General features: G+C 34.3%; 1 protein-coding gene across 3 annotated transcripts; it reads right to left on the bottom strand.

Annotated features, from left to right (window-relative positions):
* Positions 1 to 211: 211 nt before the first annotated feature.
* LOC149793561 (uncharacterized) lies at positions 212 to 10,165 on the bottom strand. 3 transcript variants are annotated; one of them, XM_089967526.1, is made up of 4 exons: positions 9,700 to 10,165; positions 9,028 to 9,166; positions 8,331 to 8,429; positions 212 to 5,017 (listed from the first exon to the last, which is right to left on the bottom strand). In XM_089967526.1, exons 1-4 carry the CDS (start codon positions 9,892 to 9,894, stop codon positions 4,989 to 4,991), a joined length of 462 nt encoding a protein of 153 aa, XP_089823652.1. In that variant the 5' UTR covers positions 9,895 to 10,165; the 3' UTR covers positions 212 to 4,988. The 3 variants fall into 3 exon arrangements, with proteins under 3 accessions (XP_089823652.1, XP_089823653.1, XP_089823654.1); XM_089967527.1 differs by having other exon boundaries at positions 8,346 to 8,429; XM_089967528.1 differs by lacking the exon at positions 8,331 to 8,429.
* Between the last annotated feature and the right edge of the window lie 12,494 nt (positions 10,166 to 22,659).

Here is a 22,659-nt window from a genome sequence, read left to right as displayed (position 1 = left end):
GTTCGCCCTCTCTGCTGCTAAGAATTTGAATTGTTGCGTGTCATTCATAAAAATTCTATGTCAGTTCTTACACCTGTATTTGTCTCTTTGTTTAAACGTTTACTTCATGATACTTACTTTTTAGGCCACCTAAGTATATAAGGTACAGCAACACATCATCCAAATCCTGGCTTGTCTACATTTTAGTATAAAAGTGAGACACTTTAAAAAATAAGGCATAACAATTTATTTTGAAGTACACACAAATATAAGTTTTATTAAACAGTACAGGCATTATGACAGTAAAATTATACATATTCTTTCCTTTTTTTGACAGTGTAGATGAAACTTTGGATGAGTTGCCCAAGTTAGAGTTTGTTTGGATAGATGGAGAAGAGGACTGTTTGATGGAGGAAGAAGAGCAGGCAGAGGAGGAAGATGAAGAGGCGGCTGAGAATGAAGAAGAGGAATCTAGTTCAGTCCAAGAAAGTGATGAGTTGACTAGTGTAAGAAGGTATATTCAGATGAATAATCAAGTCATTTGATTCAGAAACATGCACATCTGAAATTTACTGTTTTTAGAATAATAATAATAATAATAATAATCATAATAATAATAATAGCAATAAGGATAATATTTTTTATCATTGCAATCATCATCAAATGAATAGTAAGAATAATTTTTTTCTGAAAAATATCATACATAAACCAGAAAGTTTAAAAATCAAATAGCTTCAAGTTTCTGTCACAGCATGCAAATTCTATGACATGGGGAAAGTTATAAATAATATACTGCAGTTATTTGAGATATTACAAGGTATGTGAGATAGTGAATGGACCTGAGTCATTAATCTCCACCCATAAAGATCAGGTTTAACGGAGAAAAAATGATGCCAGATATGCCAATAATTAACTTGCAAAAATCATTGTGACAGATTTTAAATCACTTATGCCATTAAAGCCTTTTAAAATGTTACAAATTTGGAAATGACACTAAATAATATATCTGATATATTGGAACTTCAAAAACTTGCACTTTCTGATGACCAAAATTTGAAACCTCTGCATGTCAGTTATATTTTAAGATCACAATTAAACACAATGCTAACTTAATTTAGGCATTATATCTTCAAACATTATGTTAATTTGACAGTTTTTGCAGCATTCAACAAGCAATAGTAGGTCACAGTGACCAATTGTTATAACACTAATGACTTTTTTCATATTGATAATCACATTGTCAAACTTTAGTCGTCCAGTAAATTTTTATCTTTAAGCAAGGCATTTCTAGAGAATTCAATAAGAGTGCTCCTTGCATAATCATGCCATTCCATGTTGTCAGAAGGTCATTATTTCTTATTGAAAGTTGTTTCTGTGCTGTATAATTGTTATTGCCATTCACAGAAACGCTGGTATATATATATAAGATTACTTGTCAATCAACTCTCTACCATGTTTTGTCATGAATGATCCACTAAACACACAACTCTTTTCTGTCATTTTTATTCAGCCTAATATTTAATGCTTGTGTCAAGCTTGAATAAATGAGCTGACAGGTGGGCATGACATGACCTGTTTGAACCTGCCCTACAGGAGTAGCACAGACAACTCATGTTTCTCCAGGTGTGAACAGGAATAAAGTAAAAGTTTCACAACATATCATTTTTACTGATTGATAATTGCAGTAAAACCTGCTGTTGTAGAGAGGTTGAATATAAAAGACACCTCATTTTTCAGAAAGCAATCCACTTAGTGGTATATCCTGTCAAATTTAAGATATAAAAAAAAACTTTATATATATGACACCAGTCAATTAATAATAAATTGTTTGTGTTCCTTTCAGTGTCTTTTAAATACAGGTTTTATGGTATTACATATTTACTATATTTTATCATCTTTAACTTAAGCTGTTAAGATGAACTACAGAAAACATGCAGTATCTGATTATATATTGCACTTTGCTGTGCATCTAGCATCATAGCTTGTTTTGCAAGTCCAAAAGACTTTCATCAGCTTTTTACTGTGTGACACTTGAAAAAAGATTAACAATTTTGTTATTATAAAGAGACTGAGATATATTGTGAACTGTCCTAAGGATACGAAGAAGGGTACAATAATTTTTAAAATAAAATGTAAATGTGATTCATTTAATTCTGCCTATTGCTGACTTTAATTTATCCCTTCAGGCACAGCTTAGTCACTACATTATAGTCAGAACCAAGTTTACTATTGCAGGAGTCAGCAGACTTTATAATCAAAGAAAAATGACTAAATTTATGACAAGATTTTTCTCTTCATCAGGACTCATATGATGAACTCTTCAAGTTTGAAAGCCACAGAGAGAAGGGAACATTATACAACCTGAAGCAAGTGTATGACCATAAAAGTGTTACAAAAATTATAATGGATTGTTTTGACATGGTGGAGGCACTGTTAGAGTTTGTGACAAGGTTATATCATATTGTATGCAATGGAACTACCAGGTATGACAGAAAAAGATGATACACCTAAAGGCTTTCCTGACTCATCAGAAGAAAGAAGAAAGTACAGAGATGAGCTCTCAAAAATAATTGTGGAAAAAGTATATGAGAAGGTGATTAAGGAAGTCATTCATGTTGCAGTAGAACCAGTGATTGATGATGAGGATTACTGTAAATGCCGGTTGGATGCTGGTGGACATATGGTTTATTGTAACAACCGATATTGTAAGAGGGGTTCCTGGTTCCATCTGGAGTGTTTAGGCATGGAGGAAGATGATGTACCAGAAGGTGAATGGTTCTGTTCAGAGGAATGCAGGATGGAGCTTGAGTTAAGTTAAAGCTGGAGATAGAAGATGACAGCTAATAGACTCAAAGATGCCAAAACTTAATATGTCAAGAGATTAATTTGGAGGGGATTAAATGATATAGCTTGGCATCATGCTGTACAAGAAAATGATGGTCCCAGAATGATAAGGTACTGGAAATTTTACCTGTTCGAATTTTGTGAAAAGATCCACCGCAAGTACTTGATGTTTGGCCTGAGGCTGATTGCAAACATTTCTGGAGCAGCATCAGAAAGACTAAAACATGTCCTAATATCTGAAAGGACAGTCAATTTAAAGGGAGGAAAAAGAAAAGAACATTCCCAAGGACCTATACTGTGAACATCGAAATAGAGAGGATAAGGACAGTAGTCGGGATGCTGGAGGCCAACTCACCACTGACACAATAAACAGACATAGCCAGATGTTAGGAGTAGGAAAGGCTGTTAATCATATGTTTAATGAGAAGGTCATCTGTAGGCCATTCAACACTAGAAAAACTGGAAAGGTTCATAGAAAGAAAGACATACTTAGAATGGTTTAAACACTGAAGTCTCAGAATTTGGTCAAGTATCAAAGTGGAAGAGCATTCAAAGGTTTAGAAAATTTGAAAGTGGTCAGTGATTAGTAAGAGTTCCTAAAAATTCAAGAAGAGACTATTGAGACATGTTGACAGTATGGTAAAGTTATGTGAAACAAACAATTAGCCATCATAGTTAGCCTTTATTCAGTAAAATTGAATGCTTGAAGCCATAAACTGTACGTCTTTCTCCTGTATGCAACATTTAAACAACTAAGCCTGAGGGTCTGAAATGAATAAATTCAATGCAAATAAGAATGAATCAGGTCATAATTTAGACTTATATCTGTTTGGACATTCACACTTCGACATGCATTTTATGCAACAGATGCACATTTGACATTGACATGTATCTACACAGTCTTTTGAACAAGATTTTAACAATTTCATTTTCTCTATTTCTGTATCAGTTTTGGAGCTTAGTGAAAAGTATTTCAAACAATAAATCCTATGGCATTCAGTTGTATTTGCCAAACTTCTCAATTAGGCTCGACTTGGACAAAAGCATGTTCTTTTGGCCTGTTTCCTGCAGGTACCACAAGGGATGGCAATACTTCTGGGGAATGCGAAACATAAGACAAAGTCGTCCATCTCATCCACACTGTCCAACTTCCTGCCACAACTGGAGCAATATTGGGGGCACACCCCATATTACTACTATGGACACATTTGGAATATTTATTCCTATACCTACTGCTACAGTATCAATCAGAAGCCTGATGGTACTGTCACTTCTATGGAAAATATTCATAATGCGCTCCTTGGATGATGTATATGTGTGTGCATGAACTATTTCAATCAAATGATTTCCTATTGCCTTTTCCCAATCATAAGCTTTATCATTAAGTGTTGAATAAAACCATATATATAATCGTTCACACATGCTTATAGAGTTTACATAACATTATGACTTTTTTCATCATATGTCCATTCCAAATAATCTCAATTTTTACCCATTCAAGTTCCTCTTCATAATTTTCAAAACTTTTGGTGGCACAAAGCTGAATATTTGGCCTGCAAAAGTATCAGATTTATGCAATTTTATAGACAGTCATTTATATTAATCTAATTTCTGAAAATTGATTTTCATATCGTGCATTAATATTACAATCCCTCTGATCATGACATATGCTTCTTAAAAATGTATAGGTGTAATATTTTGACCAATCAGATTCCTTGCCTGGCCCATTCGGGTCTTATCAAAAGGTAATAAGTTGGTCTCGTCAATTTTAACTTATGGAGAATTATTATATCAACTTTAATGCATCTGCTCTAGTAATATTGTAAGAGTCTGATTTGACAAAAGAAATATTACAAATAATAAAAACCGTCTGAAGATATATGTACTAATAGTTTTTATCCACTTATGTGTTATGATAAAATATCTATGAAATGTACAACAGTTACTTTCTTTAGCGATGGTTGCCTATTATTAGTACATACTGAAATAATTATATCTGTAACAATATTTATATATTACATACATATTTGGCAATACAGAAACAACATTTAATTTGTCATTTGTCAGCCCTAGGGTTTGTACAATATCAGTCTTTATTTCAGTTGGTGTAGTTGCAGTCAGTGTTAGCAATGGACATTCAGTAATACTTTGAAGTACACCAACTTTTATGTACTCTTTCCTGAAGTCCAGCACCCTGAAACAAATCATAAACAGAATAATCTAAAAGATGTTTATTAAAATTTGTATTATTAGATATTATTGATGGATTCAATTTCATAATTTAAAATAAACATAAATATTTATAAGGTCATCAAATTGTTCTAATCATTGTGTACACGCCTATTTTTCCTCCTAGATGTTACATTCATTTCAGAGTTAAGCTTCTATCTTGCTAGAGTAAAATCTTTGTAATAAAACATTTATTAAAAATTTCATACCATTCAGATTTGCAGTGGGCTTCATCTTATGCAACCACACACAACTTTTCTCTGCATGCATTGTCGTATTACACCATTCCAGTGCCTGGTAATGATAGCTTCTGTTCGACCATTATTTTAGATAACCTAATTCAAATTCATATTAATTTGTCAACCTTCGTGTCAACTATCCAAGAGATACATCTGCATATTGCATTATTTGCTGCCCAATCAGTAGAACCACCAGAAAAGCGCACAGAAATAGTTAATTATATCAATGACCAGAACATTGACATCTTTTTCCTGACAGAAACATGGCTAAAAACACCAGGCTATGAGCCCAAGTGTGTGGATCTAACACCCACTGGTTACTCCATCAAGTCGTTCCCCCGTAACTCTCACGGAGGTAGAATTGCTGTCATCACAAACAACTCCATGATCAAACGTCTTAACCACACCACAACATTCAATTTTGACCACATATCATTTGAACTAGTCCAACCCTCACTCACACTGGAGCAAAGGTCAGTCCATTTTTTCTGCCCATACCGCCCTCCTCCTAGTAGAAAAAACAAGTTGACTGAATATCTTGTTTTGAAGCAGTTTCCGAATCTCCTGGAGTATGGAAATTCAATAGGTGGCAACCTGATTATTCTTGGAGATTTCAACTTTCACTTTGACTGTCTGGCGGAAACCCAAACACATCAAAACTCATAGATACCATTAATGTTTTCAACCTCAAACAGTCAGTTAACCAACCCACCCATAAACATGGTCACATTTTAGACTGGATTTTTCGTAGACCTGATGATAACATTCTATGGTCCTCCCTGGTATCCCATGAACTTGCATCAGATCACCTCTGCATTATATGCCATCTTGACGTGTCAGTCCCTAACCCTCCACCCTTTATCTGCTACTAAGAGAAACCTCCGTATGATAAATATAACCAAACTAATGCATGACATCCAAGAAAACCTAACAACTTGCTTACCTCCTACAGGTGGCCGAGTGGTCTAAAGCGCTCGCCGTTACTGATCACTGCCATCTCACCTCTGTCTGCGTGAGTTCGAGTCCAGCCTCGACTAACATTGGTACGTGAGAAAGCCTGCCAGTAGCTTCTCGTAGGTCGGTGGTTCTTCCCTGGGTTTTCCAGGGTTCTTGCTCCACCAATTATACTGGCCGCCATGTATAGCCTATCTTGTGCTGAAAATGGCGTTAAACCCTACAACGACAACAACAACCTCCTACAGCAGAACAACTGCAATAACTGCCTGCATTCATTGCTTGACAAACATGTCCTAGCTACCAAGTGCAGAGTATCAATTCAAAAGTGTTCTCCATGGTATAGCAGTGTTAGGGACCAGCTTCGCACTGCTAAAAGAGACCGCCGTAAAGCTGAAAGGCTTTGGCTTTCCGCTAGACTCCCTATTCATAAGCAAATCTACGAAACCATTAAGAAGAATGTCACAAATATAGTCCATGCAGCGAAATCAGCCCACTACACTACTAAGATCATGGAAAGTTCCGGCTGCAAAGAACTCTTCGAGATTACTAACAAGCTAATGTCAAGGAACAAATCTACACCACTTCCAACTACCTTCTCTCCAGCTGACTTTCTGGACATGTTTGCAAATTTTTTCCGTGACAAAGTACAAACCATTAGAGATAAGCTTGACACCAAAATTTCAACTGACTCGTCGTCACCATACAGTTGGGATACAGAATTTGAGTGGCAACCAATAGCAGCAATTGAACCTGTCTCTACGGATTTCGTATGTACAATCCTGATGAAGAGTGCACCAAAGTCATGTGAACTTGATCCAATTCCAAAATCACTGCTGCTTGAGTGCTAAGATCCACTATTGCCTTCACTAAGTGATACTATTAATACCGCATCAGGGGAATTCCCATCATTTTTCAACATTGCCATTGTAAAGATTCTCCTAAACAAACCAACACTAGACCATAACAATTTAAAGAACTACCTCCCAGTTTCTAATCTCCCATTCATATAAAAAATCTTAGAAAAGGTTGTTCTATCTCAACTTATATCTCATCTGAATTCAAAGTCCTTTTAGTAATGTACAATCTGCATATCGCCCTTGCCACAGTACTGAAACTACTCTTCTATAAGTAGTTAATGACATTCTCTCTGCTTTGGATAGCGGAAAGATTACAGTCCTCACCCTCCTTGATTTGTCTGCAGCATTTGACACAATAGACCATGATATATCACTTCACCGTCTTCATGATACAGCCTTACTGTGGTTCAACTCCTACTTGGTCAACATGACAAAAATTGTATCTGCAAATGGAATACACTCCAGCCCAGTTGATCTATGTTGTGGTGTTCCATAGGGGTCTGTTCTTTGACCTGTTCTCTTCATTCTATACACTCAGCCGCTCTCACATGTCATAGATCATCATCCAGTGTCTGACACCAATTGTACGCTGATGACACCCAAATATAAAAATCTAGCCACCCAACTGAAGTTGACGCTACCATCCAAGGTGTAGAGAGGTGCATTTCTGATGTGAAATCATGAATGACATGTAACAAGCTGCAAATGAATGATGATGAAACTGAGGCCATTCTGATTACAACTTTCTCATTCACATCCTTTACCTCAAACAATAAATATCAGCAACACCAACATTAAATTCACACAATCAGTATGAAACCTAGGTGTTACTCTGGACAGTACTCTCACACTGCACCAACATGTCATGAATATATGCAAGGCTGCATATCTTGAGCTGAGACACATCAGCTCCATTCCCAAATATCTTTCAGTTGATGCCACTAAAACACTTGTGTGTTCATTAGTAATTTCAAGACTGGACTATTGTAACTCAATTATGTCTGGTTCATCTCAATATCTACTCCAGAAAGTTCAAAACATTAAAATACAGCTGCTGGGATCATACTTTGTGTACCACGATCAGAGCACACCTGCCATCTGCTCTTTACCCTACACTAGCTAGCCATTTGACCCAGAATCAAACACAAAATTTGTTCTCTGTGCTATGTTTCAATGATAGACTCTAGTCCAACATATCTATCCAACCTCACCCATGTGTACACACCAGCAAGATACTTACGCTCCTCTTCTGACAATCGTATACTCATTATTCCCATTATGAAAACAAAGTCATATGGACAGCATTCTTTTGCATACCAGGGCCCTGCAACGTGGAATGAATTACCCACTGAACTTAGACACAAAGGCACAGTGATAACATTCAAGAGTGCTCTCAAAACTCACTTATTTCAACTGTAAGAACAAACTTAAAGACCTAATAATGTTTCCTACCTTAATAATTCCCAGCATGTTTTTCCTATGTTTTCTAATTTCATGGTGTTTGTGTTTGTAATCATATCATTATATGTTTTTTATCTTGTAGGTGTTGTCTAATGTTGTAAAGCACTTAGAGCTTCTAAAGATTAGGCGCTATACAAAGTCCTCATTATTATTATTGTTATTATTATTATTAACATTGTTGCACAAAAATTCCACTTTTTATGGCTTCAAAAAATAAACTGTGGCATGAGTAAGTTTGTAGCATGAAAGAAAGTACATTTAAGTGAAAAATTAGTGACAAAGTATCATAGTCATGTGCTATGTATCATGGTGATCATTATGTTTCACATATTTGTGTGAATTGACTAAAATTTTTCAAACTGATAGTAAAATCTTTAATGCATTATTGGATATATATATATATATATATATATATATATATATATATATATATATATATACACACACACACACACACTTACCATCTATGTCTTCTTTCTCAATTCCTTCATGGATTCCATATGCTTTAACGTTATGGTCTTTCAATGTTTTCACCTGGTCAGTTTTCAATGACTTCAAAGGTGAATTGAACAAACTTGTGTGTTGCTTAGGACAGTGCATCTGCAATAAAATTAGTTTGCTAAACTTTGTTTTTAACAAAAATATAATTTATCTTGCTCCAAAATTATCTTACTGCATTAACATGAAAGCAATTTACCTATTCATATCAAACCTGTATGCATTGATGCATATCACTGTGCTCAACTTAAATGTGCTCAACTTAAACATTAGCAAGATTATATATGTACATTCTTTTTATATTACACCAGTGCTGTCCAACCTTTTTGACACCATGGGCCACTGAAAAATGTTTTTCTTGAAGCCGAGGGCCACAGCAGAAAACTGAAATGCAACGACTATAAAGCTCCTCGAGCTCTGGCGGGCCATTTAAAACTAGTTCGGGCCGCGGGTCGGACAGCACTCTATTACACAATTTTATATTTATAGCATTATACATGCATACCTGCTATTAAATAACGATAATCTTTTCATATATTTTCATAACACAAAATTTTAGTGTTTAAGAAATCAACATTACTTTATTCTCTTTAAATCACATTAATTGAGTTAATTGTTTCTCTCTCTTTCCTTACCTTGTCTAACATCATTGGTGGGAGCATGTAGCATACACTTTTTCCATATCCCGTGGTAAGGACGGTAAATGTGTCACTTCCATCAAGAACTAATTTTATTATCTCGTACTGTTTTTCTTTAATATTGAAATAATATTCATTCTCCTGAAGTATCTCATTGACAAGAGCTTCTATGTTTCCGTCTTTACCTGCCATGTTGCAATATAGGTTTATGCACCAAGTATCTCATTGGCAAGAACTTTCATGTTCCCGTCTTTACCTGCCATGTTGCAATGTTTCCAGTATTGCAGAAAGAAGACAAACACTCGAAAATATTGAATGAAGGTCAGGCAATGTCTACAATAACATGAAAGAATACATGGTTTTCAACATATTAACTGAGATGACACCAGCCCAAATCATGTGGCTGTCGCATTCTCCTAGAAAGAGGCAGATTGATCACACTGAAACCACTAGACAACGCAGTTTGTTGTTATCACGTGACTGTTTGACCTGTGACGTGTATGCATATCGGGAGTTAGTCTGGTTCCCTGACCTCTCTCCACTTCGTTATGATAACGAAGTGGAGAGAGGTTCAGGGAACCAGACTAATTGGGAGGTTAGTTAAGTTACTAGCAGTGCGGATAATGCGAAGGAGGCCAAATTTCACCAACGCTGTAGTTTCGTCTCGTCTGACAACGGACTAAAAACAAAACTGGTGTAATACTTGTAATTTCTGAGAATATAAATGCTTTCTCTATCGATTTAATGTAAGTATGGTTCAATGTAAGGTCATTTAAGTTTGCTAGGCCTGTTAGTAGGCGGGTACCATATGCCGACAGTACAAATGGTGTCGGCGAATTCCAACGTTTCGATAAGGAATTGACTCTGACCCTACACCCCAAAATAAAAAAACAAATATCAAAAATGGGGTGGCAAGGGTCAGAGGGAACTCAGACTGATGACTGCATTACTTCAATGAGAGTTCGTTGTTGTGTATTAAAACTATTTTATCCCATCGGAGACAGCAGCACATAGTATTTTATGATAACATAAATGAAAGTGAAAGCATCAAAGTATTTTATGATAACATAAATCAAAGTGAAAGCATCAAAGTCCACTCGAGAGCCTTTTACTCCCGATATTTCTATTTTAATTGTTACGTGATCATATTATCGTAGTCAAGATTAATTTAGACCAGTAAACCTTACGTTCATCGAAGTTTGGCCGTCTTTACGGGTAAACAGTTTAGGTATATATATATATATATATATATATATATATATATATATTGTATTTCTTAAATAGTGTTATTTTCTTAAAGTTTTGTTTCATTTTGTTGTTGACTACACTTAAAGTTAAAGAAGTGATGAAAACTGAAGACCCTACGGAAATTTTGATGACTTAACTAGACTGCACTTGCCTACATGTGGAAGGAAACGAACGTTCATACCTAATAATAACTTCGTCAGTTGCCAAAGGTTAATTCCTGAGGAAATAAGATAAGCTACGAAATGTGACCATTGAAAAGGGAGGATGCATACGACATTTTAAAATAATATCTATACAGCTAGATAAATATATATAATATATATATATAATACAACAAATCTTTATCTCTCTATATATTTGCTATGTATATACCTATGTCTGATGTAATCGTTGTCTCTCGTGTATTATTGTTGGACTATTCTGCGCGTCGGGTAATTCTGCGCAACGATACGTTGTATCTGTAAACATTTGATCACGTGCTATTTTGGGTCAAAAATCCATTTTGTATCCAGAAAGAACGATCGTGCATTAATTAAGAAAAGTGATAGTCATAAAGTGTACAGAAATATCCCATATTTAGACTCGAAATGCACATAAAAATGTGATTTCAAAATGACAACGTGAAGACCCACTCCATGACCTTGAACCGGTAACCAGAAAATCCGATTTAATATGCATCTTTTAAATAATACAAATAAATACATTAATTAAAAGATGAAAATGTATACCTTAAAACAAAACTGTATTTTAATCCAAGTTTCCAATTTTGCAAGAAGTTGTCCCACACGTACAAAATCGTCTGCTATCCAACGCGTCTATTTGCCGCTAGAACATAAGTTCTCAACAAATTCCCGGTGTATAGTATCTTTCTAAATTCTGTAGTAAGTTTGTCCCATCAACAAGACGTTGTAAACACAGTATTCATTGTTGTTTCTCTTCCACGTAATAGCTTATTTTTCATAAAATGTTGAATTTAACTTTCTTTTTTTTACAAGATCGGTTTAGTTTGCTTACTATCTTGCCATTTATTGGCATTTTTACGTTGAATTTTGTAAAACCTGCTATAAAACTGACCTAATTGTTCGACTGAACTGCTGACGGAAACAGTCCAAAGTAATATATTTAATTTCTGCAGCCTGATGGATGAACATTACATCTTTTCAAAACTATGCACAGAATAGGCCGACATATCGCAAGTCAGGAAAACGGGATGGGGGTGGGTGGGGGTGTTATCCCCGTGTCCAAAATTAATATTATTTTGAACAGAATATTCTGGTGACAATTGCATCTTTTCAAATGGTAAGCATTGCTGTATTTTATTTTTGTCAATCGCTCGAATTCGGTATGCGTTTTGCTTCAGTATTGGAAACGAAAACCTTAGGTACGCAGAAATGCCCGACAGCAGTGTATAACAATAACAACTCCAAAGGTACCAGAAATTCACAAAAATAACTTTACCGCATTCCAGATACAATTCTTTTCAGCTGCCAAATATTTACTTTCAATGATTTTCACTAAACAGTATTGGTTTCATTTTATGTCAGAAATAACTTTTGAAACCATAAAGTCGAAAGAAAATTTTCGCAGCATGCATCTACCTGTTACACAGCAGCATTTTATGAGATTTCCAATGATGTTTCTTGGAAGTACAACCAAAGCTATATCTGTGCTTTATGTAGCATTTAAACTTTATATTATTGTTTGGTAAGTAATATCGATACTACTGTTTGCGCGAGAATGTCATGTAATGTGTATTCTACTGATGATAGGAAAAGCACCTGTTGTTCAATTTTATTAAGACAGATTACAAAGAGTTCTGTGCAGGCTAGATCAGTATGATGATCATTGTTTATTTTGTTCTCTTCAGCAGTCTTTTTCTCGCGATATGTGATAGGATTGCGAGATTAATAGGTCTTTAATTTTCTTAATTTGTGTCATAGTAATGTTGGTATTATTGTTTATTCTTCATTCTTTCCCAATTGGTGTGTCCATTTTTTGCAATTTTTCATGGAAAATAAATTCAATCGCTTTACATGCGTACTATAAAATTGTATATGTTATGGGTACATTACAGGCGAGTATATAATTAGTGATTTGTAAGATTCTTCCTTTCATCTTTCTTGACAAATTGACAAGAGTTCCTTGATCATGCTTGTCAAAGCACTGTAAATAAAGTAGATATAATTTCAATAGCATATGTTCTTTTCAAAATGTTAGAAAGTACTTTTGTGGCACTTTGTCAATATAAGTATCTGTTTGATGAAATGGTCTTTAATGTTCATTTAACTTTAGCAGTGTGCTAAAATGTATTATAGCATTCTAAGGAATGTTTTTGTCTATTCTAATCGTTTTGTCTATCTAATCGTTTTGTCTATTCTAATCGTTTTGTCTATTCTAATCGTTAATCTCAATAAAACTCTGGTCACAATAATGATATCGAACACATTTGCAGTCATTACTTGGTTTAGGTCCAACATTGTCTTGTTCGTTTATTTTCTTCCTTTTCTTTTCTTTTTTCATTTTCGTATATTTCATGCACCCGGGACAGATTGCATAAATTTTCAAATTTCTATGCCTTCTAACTTCACGAGGTCACGAGGTAACAGTGTTATGTTTGTCTAAATTATATTCAGGAGATTTGATACATTCCTTTTGAAGGATTTGAAAATGCATACGTACAGCGCATATATATATATATATATATATATATATATATATATATATATATATATATATATATATATATATATATATATAGTCTTTGTTTTCTGTGTTTGTTGCATTATAATATGCCGTTTAACTTGTGGCAGTGAATCCAAATACATTCCCCCTGGTAATGATGAGATTTGTCCAGTTGTCAATCATATCCTTTCGTCACCTCGAATCTTCTAACAATCTAATATTAACCTTTCGAAGACACCTTACATCTAAGAGACATTGCCTTTTCTCAGAACATGGGTGTTATGTCTAAAGCTATATATATATATATATATATATATATATATATATATATATATATATATATATATATATATATATATATATATTTCCGTTTTGTCAGAGCTCTATACATTCTGTTTGGTAATGAATCAGTCATTATATTGGTTTTCATTTGGTCACCCTCAATTAAAATGATTAGGTAAAATACTAAAAAAAAGTTCATCAACCATATTTGACTCATTTTGCTTAAGATATTTCTAACTTATTCTCTTATACTTTAATTAAATCTTTCCCCAAGGAGACTTTTTAAAAGAGTACATAGAAAAACAATCATTTGTCTTTCTTGCTTTTACCGGTCCTTTACATGTCATTTTAAAATTACTCTCCTTATTCAAATTGAATTATTTTTACAATAATTCGTCCAACACTGCGTTAAAAGCACTTAACATATTTCATCCCTTCTATTTTACTGTTTCACCCAAACATGTTTTGAATATACAATGTAGTATACAAATGTTTTTTGTTACGAATCTATCATCTTAAGATAAGAAACAGCAAAAAGCGAAATCCAAATGCTTTTGGTAAAATTAAATAAAGTATTTATTTCCCTAGAACACAATGAAAAATTAAAAATAACATACAGTATGGTGAATGAAATCCTAAATAGTACTAAAAGTTCGATCACAGGTGCAAAATTATCGAGTATTCAAATGAGTTTCAAATGTGTTCCGAATAAAGTTAAATCTGTTGTGTTTACGTGCCGATAGTCTGGAATAGTTTCATGTTCTAACAGTCTTGACATATCAGAATGATATAATCCAAAATGCCTTTAAATGAATTAACATTAAATCCATAATAATACCTATTTCCTAAAGTTAATGAGCACAATATAATTCCAATAATTGATTTAAATAAATAAATCCTCGCAAATAATAACTGAACACAACTTAATCTGATTATATCAAGACTAGTGTTTAAGAGAGGAATAATTAATTCGTATGTAAACATATGAATTAGCCCCTGTTTGTGTTTTATGTCTGTGTTTGGTCTGTTTATGTTCTGCATGGGGTATTTTTCAAAACTCTTTCATAGGCCTGTCCACTTCGCGTAGCGCATGTGACTTAGCCCCATGATGTCATCGTCTTTACTTTCCCCATGTAGGTTCCCTGTATATTTCCTTCAGTCTGTGTATATTTTGTCTACAAGTTTTCAGAATTGTATTTATTTGAATTATATGTATTAAATCGTTTTTCTTTTAAGTTTGGGTTGAAAGTATATTTAGCTGCAGGGAAATATTGGGCGCGCGGTGGGGCAGGGTTCGCCTCGCATCTGCGTTACCTCTGTCGGTACTACCGAATCCCTACCCCGCCTCCCCCCTCAAAATCGTAGATATGGTGTTTAGAAGCTATTGGTGCTTATTATCGAACTTCTTTTGTTGTTGGTATTTTCTATTTTGTTTTCTTATTTAAAAATCTTAATCACTTGTCCACAGGATATCATAGTTGTTATTATGTAGTCTATTATTTTTAAAACAGTTTTGTTGTCATTATCCACATCTATATATAAAATATTATTTCTATGGTATTTATATTTCTTACAAATTTCCATTATTAACATGATCCTGTTGTTTTTGTTTTTGTCGCATTGGGCCATCGTATATAGTTTGGTGAAATTGGCTTTTTTTACATAGTGGACATTTTGGCATTGTCCTAATCATACGACGTTTGATTGCTTCTTCGCCTGTAAGCCAGGCATTGTGTAGATACTTAAAAATGATGCTTTGTGTTTTTAAAGATCTTTTTTCCCCCAGTTTTTTCCAAGTTTTGGTCCAGTTTATCCCCTAGTTTTCCTGCTCTACTCTACATTTTATATATTTCGTTACTTCTCTAATCCATGCATAGCTTTCACTTAATTCTAATTTCCATAGTTCCGTTTTATCTCTGTCCTGTAAAAGTATTTCATTAAGATATTTGAATTTTCGTGGTACTTCTAATTTTTTGGTTAATTTATTATTTTTGTATATTCTGGTCGGTTTCTCAGAGTGAAGCCGAACCAGTATATGTATAGTGCTTCCCATGCTGTAGCTGGGTCTGGTTGTATTTTTTTAAAAATCTATTAATTATATTTGTTAGTTTTAGTAGTAGAGGGCTTGGCAAACCCAAGCCCCCTCTACTTTTGTCTCTACATAACGTTTCTTTTTTTGTGTAATGCATTTTAAAATCCAGACATAATCTATTATCTCTTTGTCTATCCTATTTAAAATTTTGTTATCTATGTCTGTGGATTTAATTATATAGTTGATATTTGAATATAAATATGTCTTTACCACTTGGGCTCGCGCCATTATGCATATTGGCGCCATGGCCCAGATATCCACATTTCCCTTTATTTTCTTGATAATTTGTTTGTAGTTTTCTATTGTTTCTTTTTCCCCAAAGTGCACCCCTAGAGCTTTTACCCTATCTCTCAGAAGGGGGGGTGGGGCAGCCCATACGTTGACTGCGCATATGCTAACCATTGGCGTGGAAAAACCCAGATTTAGACTTTCGGAAAAACGTCTATAATTTACGCCTCACAAGACGCCACATTTATTCCATAAAACCGAGAAAGACTCAAATTGTAATCCATACAAAAGGGTAAGTACATACAAACCGATTAACGTTACTGCTGTGTTATCATGAGATGTCCAGTTAGTCACTCTGATAATTGTTTATATCACAATTATTGAACATTAGTAACAGCTGAGAAGTGGCAGTATCGATGTACAATACACAAGTCAGCAGGAAAATGGTTTAATAGCCTTTATGGCTTCCCTTAGTAAGATGTACCGTATGTTCACTTTGATAATTAGTGACTATTACAAATGACAATAATTGTCAAGATTACAATCCTTACGGCCGCGAGGTCGAATCTGCTTGATGTTATGGTACATAACGAAGCCATCTTGGCTTCTCTCACTTAGTGTAAAGAAATGTATAAAAACAATAGCGTAACAGACTACGACTAATAAATCATGTGACAAGATCACTTTCTTTAAAACACATGGCAATTTGTTTAAATGCGTAAAATATGTTTTATCAGTCTTGAAGTTGCCATTTTCAATAACTTACTGCAAAAAGATCAACATGTCATCGAGGAAAAAATAAAATTTCTCAGTACAGAAGAGAAAGTGAAAGTAATTCAACTGAGCGAAAAGGGGAGGGAGTTCGAGGATCCTTGCAGCAAACTGTGATGTCGGAAAGACTCAGATAAACAATATCGTGAAAGATAAGGAAACATTTCTGCAGAAGGGGGAAGGTGGAATGGACAGAGAAAGGAAAATTGTTTGAGCCAGGAGATGTTTGTATCATGATTTCAATGACAAGGTTTTTAAATGGTTTTGCGCTGCGCGTGCTTAGAAAATTCCACACACCGGTCGATGATTCAACAAAAAGCAACAATTTTGTCAGTTGAAGTAAGAGTTTAACGTTGTTTTTTCTGAGTTCATCGTGGTATAAACTGTCAGTTGCCGACTCACACGGCAATGCCGTGTGAGTCGGCAACTGACAGTTTATACCACGATGAACTCAGAAAAAAACAACGTTAAACTCTTATAATTGAAATTTTAATTATTTTTTATGTTATTTTGTTTGCATCATTAAAAAATATAAATCTTAATTGAGCGTAGTAATACATGTTTTGGGTTTTTCTGTTACGTAGCTATTTATAGCAGTTAGGATTGTCCTGCTTGATCGTAACAAGGTCATCATAATACCAGTCCTTCAACCCATGAAAGCCCATGCAAGGAACTATAACAATGCTGCCATGATTTTTTTATTTTGCCTTAATGGACACGTTTATTAAAGTGAGAGCTCAATATTTAAAGTCACGATCTCATGGCTGTAAGAATGTATGCATTCGTAGACTGACTGAATGTGATTTGGCAGATTCATCACTGTTCTGACACGTGAGTGATCTAATTTCGCTATTCAAAACCTATTTTCGTTTTTATAAACAAGATAGACTAATACATTTATGTGTATGAGGTTAGGTTAAATAAAGTCTGTGATCAGTTTTGTTAGTTCAGACATACACATACACACAGATCTAATATAAATGAGTATTTATTTTATCTCTTAAGATATTCCATGATTTGATTAGTGACAATGGTTTATAACCTGACCCCTCTCATCAAATGTGTGACATCATTGTTGAAAATAGACAGACACACAAAAGGACAGATGCAAACAGAGGCAAATGCTGATATAGAATGATCCTTGTGGAATAAGCTATGACTTTTTAAGTCGGCGGGGGTTTCAAAACAGAAAGACAATTTAATTTGTTGAAATTTGTGTTTATTGTTTACACACTTTTCTAAGTATAGTGTAACAATAATTACAATACAGCAATATCACTATAAAAATGAAAAATTGTATGACACATTCATGTATTTACATGTATGGTACAGGAAAGTAACATTTCCATTGGTCAGAATGTTACCACGTGATCAAAACAAATTGCGTTCATTTCTGTATGAACTGTAAGGAGAACTACTTTTCCACTTCTATAAACAGAGTCACGTGTACAGCATAAGATAAGCACAGCCAGTTAAGGGAGACATGAAGTAAGCATTAAAGAAAAACAACATTCTAACAAACAAACAAAAAATAATTGAAAAAATTGGCTTCCATTGGTTGAAGGACTGGTATTATGATGACCTTATTGCGATCAAGCTGGACATCCCAAGTGCTATAAATAGCTACGTAACAGAAAAACCACAAACAAGTATTACCACGCTCAATTAAGATTTCTGTTTTTTAATGATGCAAACAAAATAACATAACAAATAATTAAAATTTCAATTACAAGAGTTTAACGTTGTTTTTTTCTGAGTTCATCATGGTATAAACTGTCAGTTGCCGACTCAGCTTACATAACGCCCTTCGGGCGTTATTTGCCGTTTGAGTCGGCAACTGACAGTTTATACCACGATGAACTCAGAAAAAACAGCATTAAACTCTTACTTGTATCTAACTATTTGTTATGCATTTTCTTAATTTGTCTATAATTATTCATTGAAAATTGCCATATAATAAAAAACATGAGTTGTACATGATGTTTTGTAAATTATTATTCTAGCCTGGATAGTTGAGATGGGGCACTTAACTTGAAAATCATGTATTTCCTTAACTTGTTTGCACTTACTCGTTTTAGTTGGAACTAAACTGGAATGTGCAGTTATTGAAATGACAGGTTGATTGTGTAATGAAACCTGTCATAGAGTTCATTGTACTATGTAACAGTGCTTGTAGTTGATTTTGAGCAGATTCAGTGCTAACATTTACTTGATTTGTACTGCTTGAATTTGTAGTGGTCATTTTAACATTTTCTTGATTAGTACCGCTTGAGTTTGTAGGGGTCATTTGCACATTTACAGTTGCATGAGATAGCATTGCTGAAGAGTCTTGAGCAGACAATGCTACAGTTGAACATACATTGGAAAGAATGTTGCTCATTTGTTGTTTATGTTGAGTGCTGGGCCCTGTGTATGGTTTCAATGATAGTTCATTGGAGTGGTCAGACAAAGACATATTGTGCCTAGCTGGAAGGTTGGCATCTGTCATTGCATTCAAAGCTGTGGCACGAAGAGAGTGAGCAGTATATCTTGCAGATATATGTGCATTTTTGCATATGTCAGGCATAAAACAGCTAAATTGTCTCTTTCCAACACATCTTGTTGTGTACCATATTTGACACAATTTGGGATTTTCAAAAGCATTTTTATCAGTGTGACAAAACAATGATTCAGCTTTTGGATTAATGCGTGTGAGGTAGTATTTTACTGACCTGACTGGGCAGTTTTGACCACCAGTTGCATACATTCTCTTTTCAGAATTTTCCTCCTTAGCATTTAAGTCTCCCTGATGATTTTTTTGCATAGTTTGATGGGTCAGAATGACATATTCAGCCCCTGTTTCATCACACCTGATTTCAAGACTGTTGGGTGTTAATTGACTGTGAAATTCTAATCCACGAGTAACATAGTGGATGGACAGATATAACCAAATCCTGTATCTGAGCGTGATGGGGTTGTCTTGCATCAGGTACTTATTGATTTCATACATGTCTGATGGAGGAATACTTGGTTTGTGTTGAGTTGATCTTGATAAACCATTCTTTGTGTTAAACTTTAATTTTCCAATTAACATGTTATTTGCTTTTCTAAACTCAGGGTCTGTAACAATATTTATTTGACGACCACATTCAACCTGCATGTAGCGATTAATAGCAGCACGGACATTTTTTAATGTGTTTTTATGATATTCCTCAGCTTGGGCTTCAGGGAGCATCCTCTTTCTTGTTGCGGTGACCTTGGGGGCTTCTTCAGCATAAAATATGGCTAATATTTGGGCCAAATGTGAAGACTCAGCTGACTTCAGATCAATCTCAATATTCTTTTCTTTGCACCATTCTGAAATTCATGTTTTTTCAGCTTGGTAGTATCTAATGTTTAGATCTTTGGGAAGAATCATTCATGCATATATTCTTTTAATTTTTTTATTATTTACTATTTTATAAAAGATTGGTTACATTTTTAGGCTGTCACAAGTATTACTTTAAAGATAAAGTACACCTTATTCACTGCAGAGCAAGTTAAGTCTCATTTTTATTTTAAAAAATGGCATGAATGATTTATAATTATTTTTTGTTGTTTCTTTTTGCATAAAAATTAACAAAATAATGCCTTTTCATAACATAATTTAAGAAAATAATAAATAAGAGCAAATTAAGTATCAAGCAATGTTACTTTAAGCTTACATTGATGAACAGTCCAATATATTACTAATTATTATTATTATTATTGTTATTATTATTATTATTATTATTATTAATTTATTATGATTATTAAATGAATTAATAAATCTACCTGCGAAAGTGTTGTAGCCCCATTGAGTATTTTTCTTCGTAGACTTTGAGTACCGCTGTTCAGATATGTTTAAGAGATCTTCCTCTTTAAGTGATTTGAAGCGTTTTGGTTTGTGGTCATCCTTGTTATCAAATGGGAACGGGACTGGTGTTGCTTCATTCAAACTAAATGGTAACTCATTTTGTGATTCTTCCACTTCAGAAGGCTTGTCAAATATGGATGGGTCAAAATTTTCAATATCTTCCTGCCTATAATCTATCTGATAAGGCAAAGTTAGTGAAAATTCTCCAAATTATGACATATCAGTTTCAGCGTTGGATAGCTATAAATACCGTATACTGGTGACCTTGACCTAGCGCACTTTCAAACATTTTTATCCATATTTTTAACAGATTTCCCCAAAGAAAGAATGATTTTATTCATAAAAGATGAGAAATATCGGTTGCTTAAGTCTTTAAGATTTAATTCTTTTTGTTTAAATTGTAAGAATGTTCGTTTCCTTTATTGCTTACTTCGTGTCTGCCTTCACTAGCAGTGTTTATAATATGCTGTACACGTGACTCTATTTATAGAAGTGGGTATTCTTAGAAAAGTAGTTCTCCTTACAGTTCATACAGAAATGAACGCAATTCATTTTGATCACGTGGTAAGATTCTGACCAATGGAAATGTTACTTTCCGGTACCAGCTACTGGCATTGCAATTATGGTATCACGGTACCAATTGTTTTTCCATATACCTCAATGCTAATGTTTTGTGAAATAAATATACTTTCTGTCCTACTTGGGCATGCATGTCACACGCTGTCCTATAGAACAATGCTAGATTGTCAATTTGACAATGACATAACCAGGTACTCCATTGCATTTAAGAGAGATAACTCTACTGGAACTAGACAGGGGTAAGAGTTATCTAGTCACAACAAGCACATTTTCAGTCATGTGTACCATATTTTAAAAAAATCATAAAAAATACAAAATATGATCTAGATAGAAATTAACACAAACTCACATATTGCCAAGAGGCTCAACTTTTTTTTAAGCCAAACAGAAAGTACAAGTCTTACATAATGCACCAATCACAGCTAGTTTTGTTCTTTAATTCTGAATACAATGTTCCATACACCTTAAGCTCCGCCCACCTGGACTTGCGCAATTGGTACCGTTATACCTATAATGGGATATGACGACTTTACCGCAAGTAACAGATGGTTGCACATATTTCAAGGCCGACAGAATATTAAGTGTTGGGTCCTTAGTGGCGAATCAGCTGATGATAATAATGAAGTTGTCGAAGATTGGAACAAAAGACTAAATGATATATGCAGGGGATATGACAGCAAGGATATTTTTTATTGTGACGAGACTGGTTTGTTTTTTAGACTGTTACCAGCAAAGTGACAGAAGATGTGATCTTTAACATAATTATAAAGAATGTTTTAAAACTATATCTATGGTTATTCATAACATTCTTTTGAAAATGATGAAACAGTTTGTTTTACATTTATTTCACAATATGCATGTGATTTTGAAATGAAAATATTAAATGTTTTAGAATTAAATGTACTTGTGACTTTCTTCATATGTATTTACTATTTGCATTTGTCATCCCCCTCTAGAAAGGACACCCTCATTACAAGGCCACTTCTTTGCTGCAATAGGGGTGGCCTTATAAGAGGGGGACTACTGTAGTGTCATATTTGATGTAAGATCGGCACTCTTTTTAAACCCAACTAGACATGACAAGAAGCCTATAGTGAAAACCTCGTACTAATCTATGTAGTAAGGGTAGCAGTAACAAGATTTTCATAATCACCACTATATTGGATATCAGACTGGATTAGCAATAACATATTCAAGATGG

This window comes from Sinohyriopsis cumingii, chromosome 8 (genome assembly GCF_028554795.1).
Source record: "Sinohyriopsis cumingii isolate HCF-2022 chromosome 8, ASM2855479v2, whole genome shotgun sequence".
In the NCBI taxonomy this organism is placed as follows: domain Eukaryota; kingdom Metazoa; phylum Mollusca; class Bivalvia; order Unionida; family Unionidae; genus Sinohyriopsis; species Sinohyriopsis cumingii.
Note: the sequence above shows the minus strand (reverse complement) of the source record. Positions and strands in the feature narration are given on the sequence as shown.

Bases quoted from the DNA above. Each gene is read 5' to 3' on its own strand.
- LOC149793561 (XM_089967526.1), bottom strand. From the start codon at position 9,894: ATGGCAGGTAAAGACGGAAACATAGAAGCTCTTGTCAATGAGATACTT. The intron at 9,167-9,699 runs GTAAGGAAAGAG...ATTTTATTGCAG, and splicing joins CACCAATGATGTTAGACAAG to ATGCACTGTCCTAAGCAACA. The intron at 5,018-8,330 runs GTGTGTACACAT...GATTTGTTTCAG, and splicing joins GGAGCGTAAGTATCTTGCTG to GGTGCTGGACTTCAGGAAAG.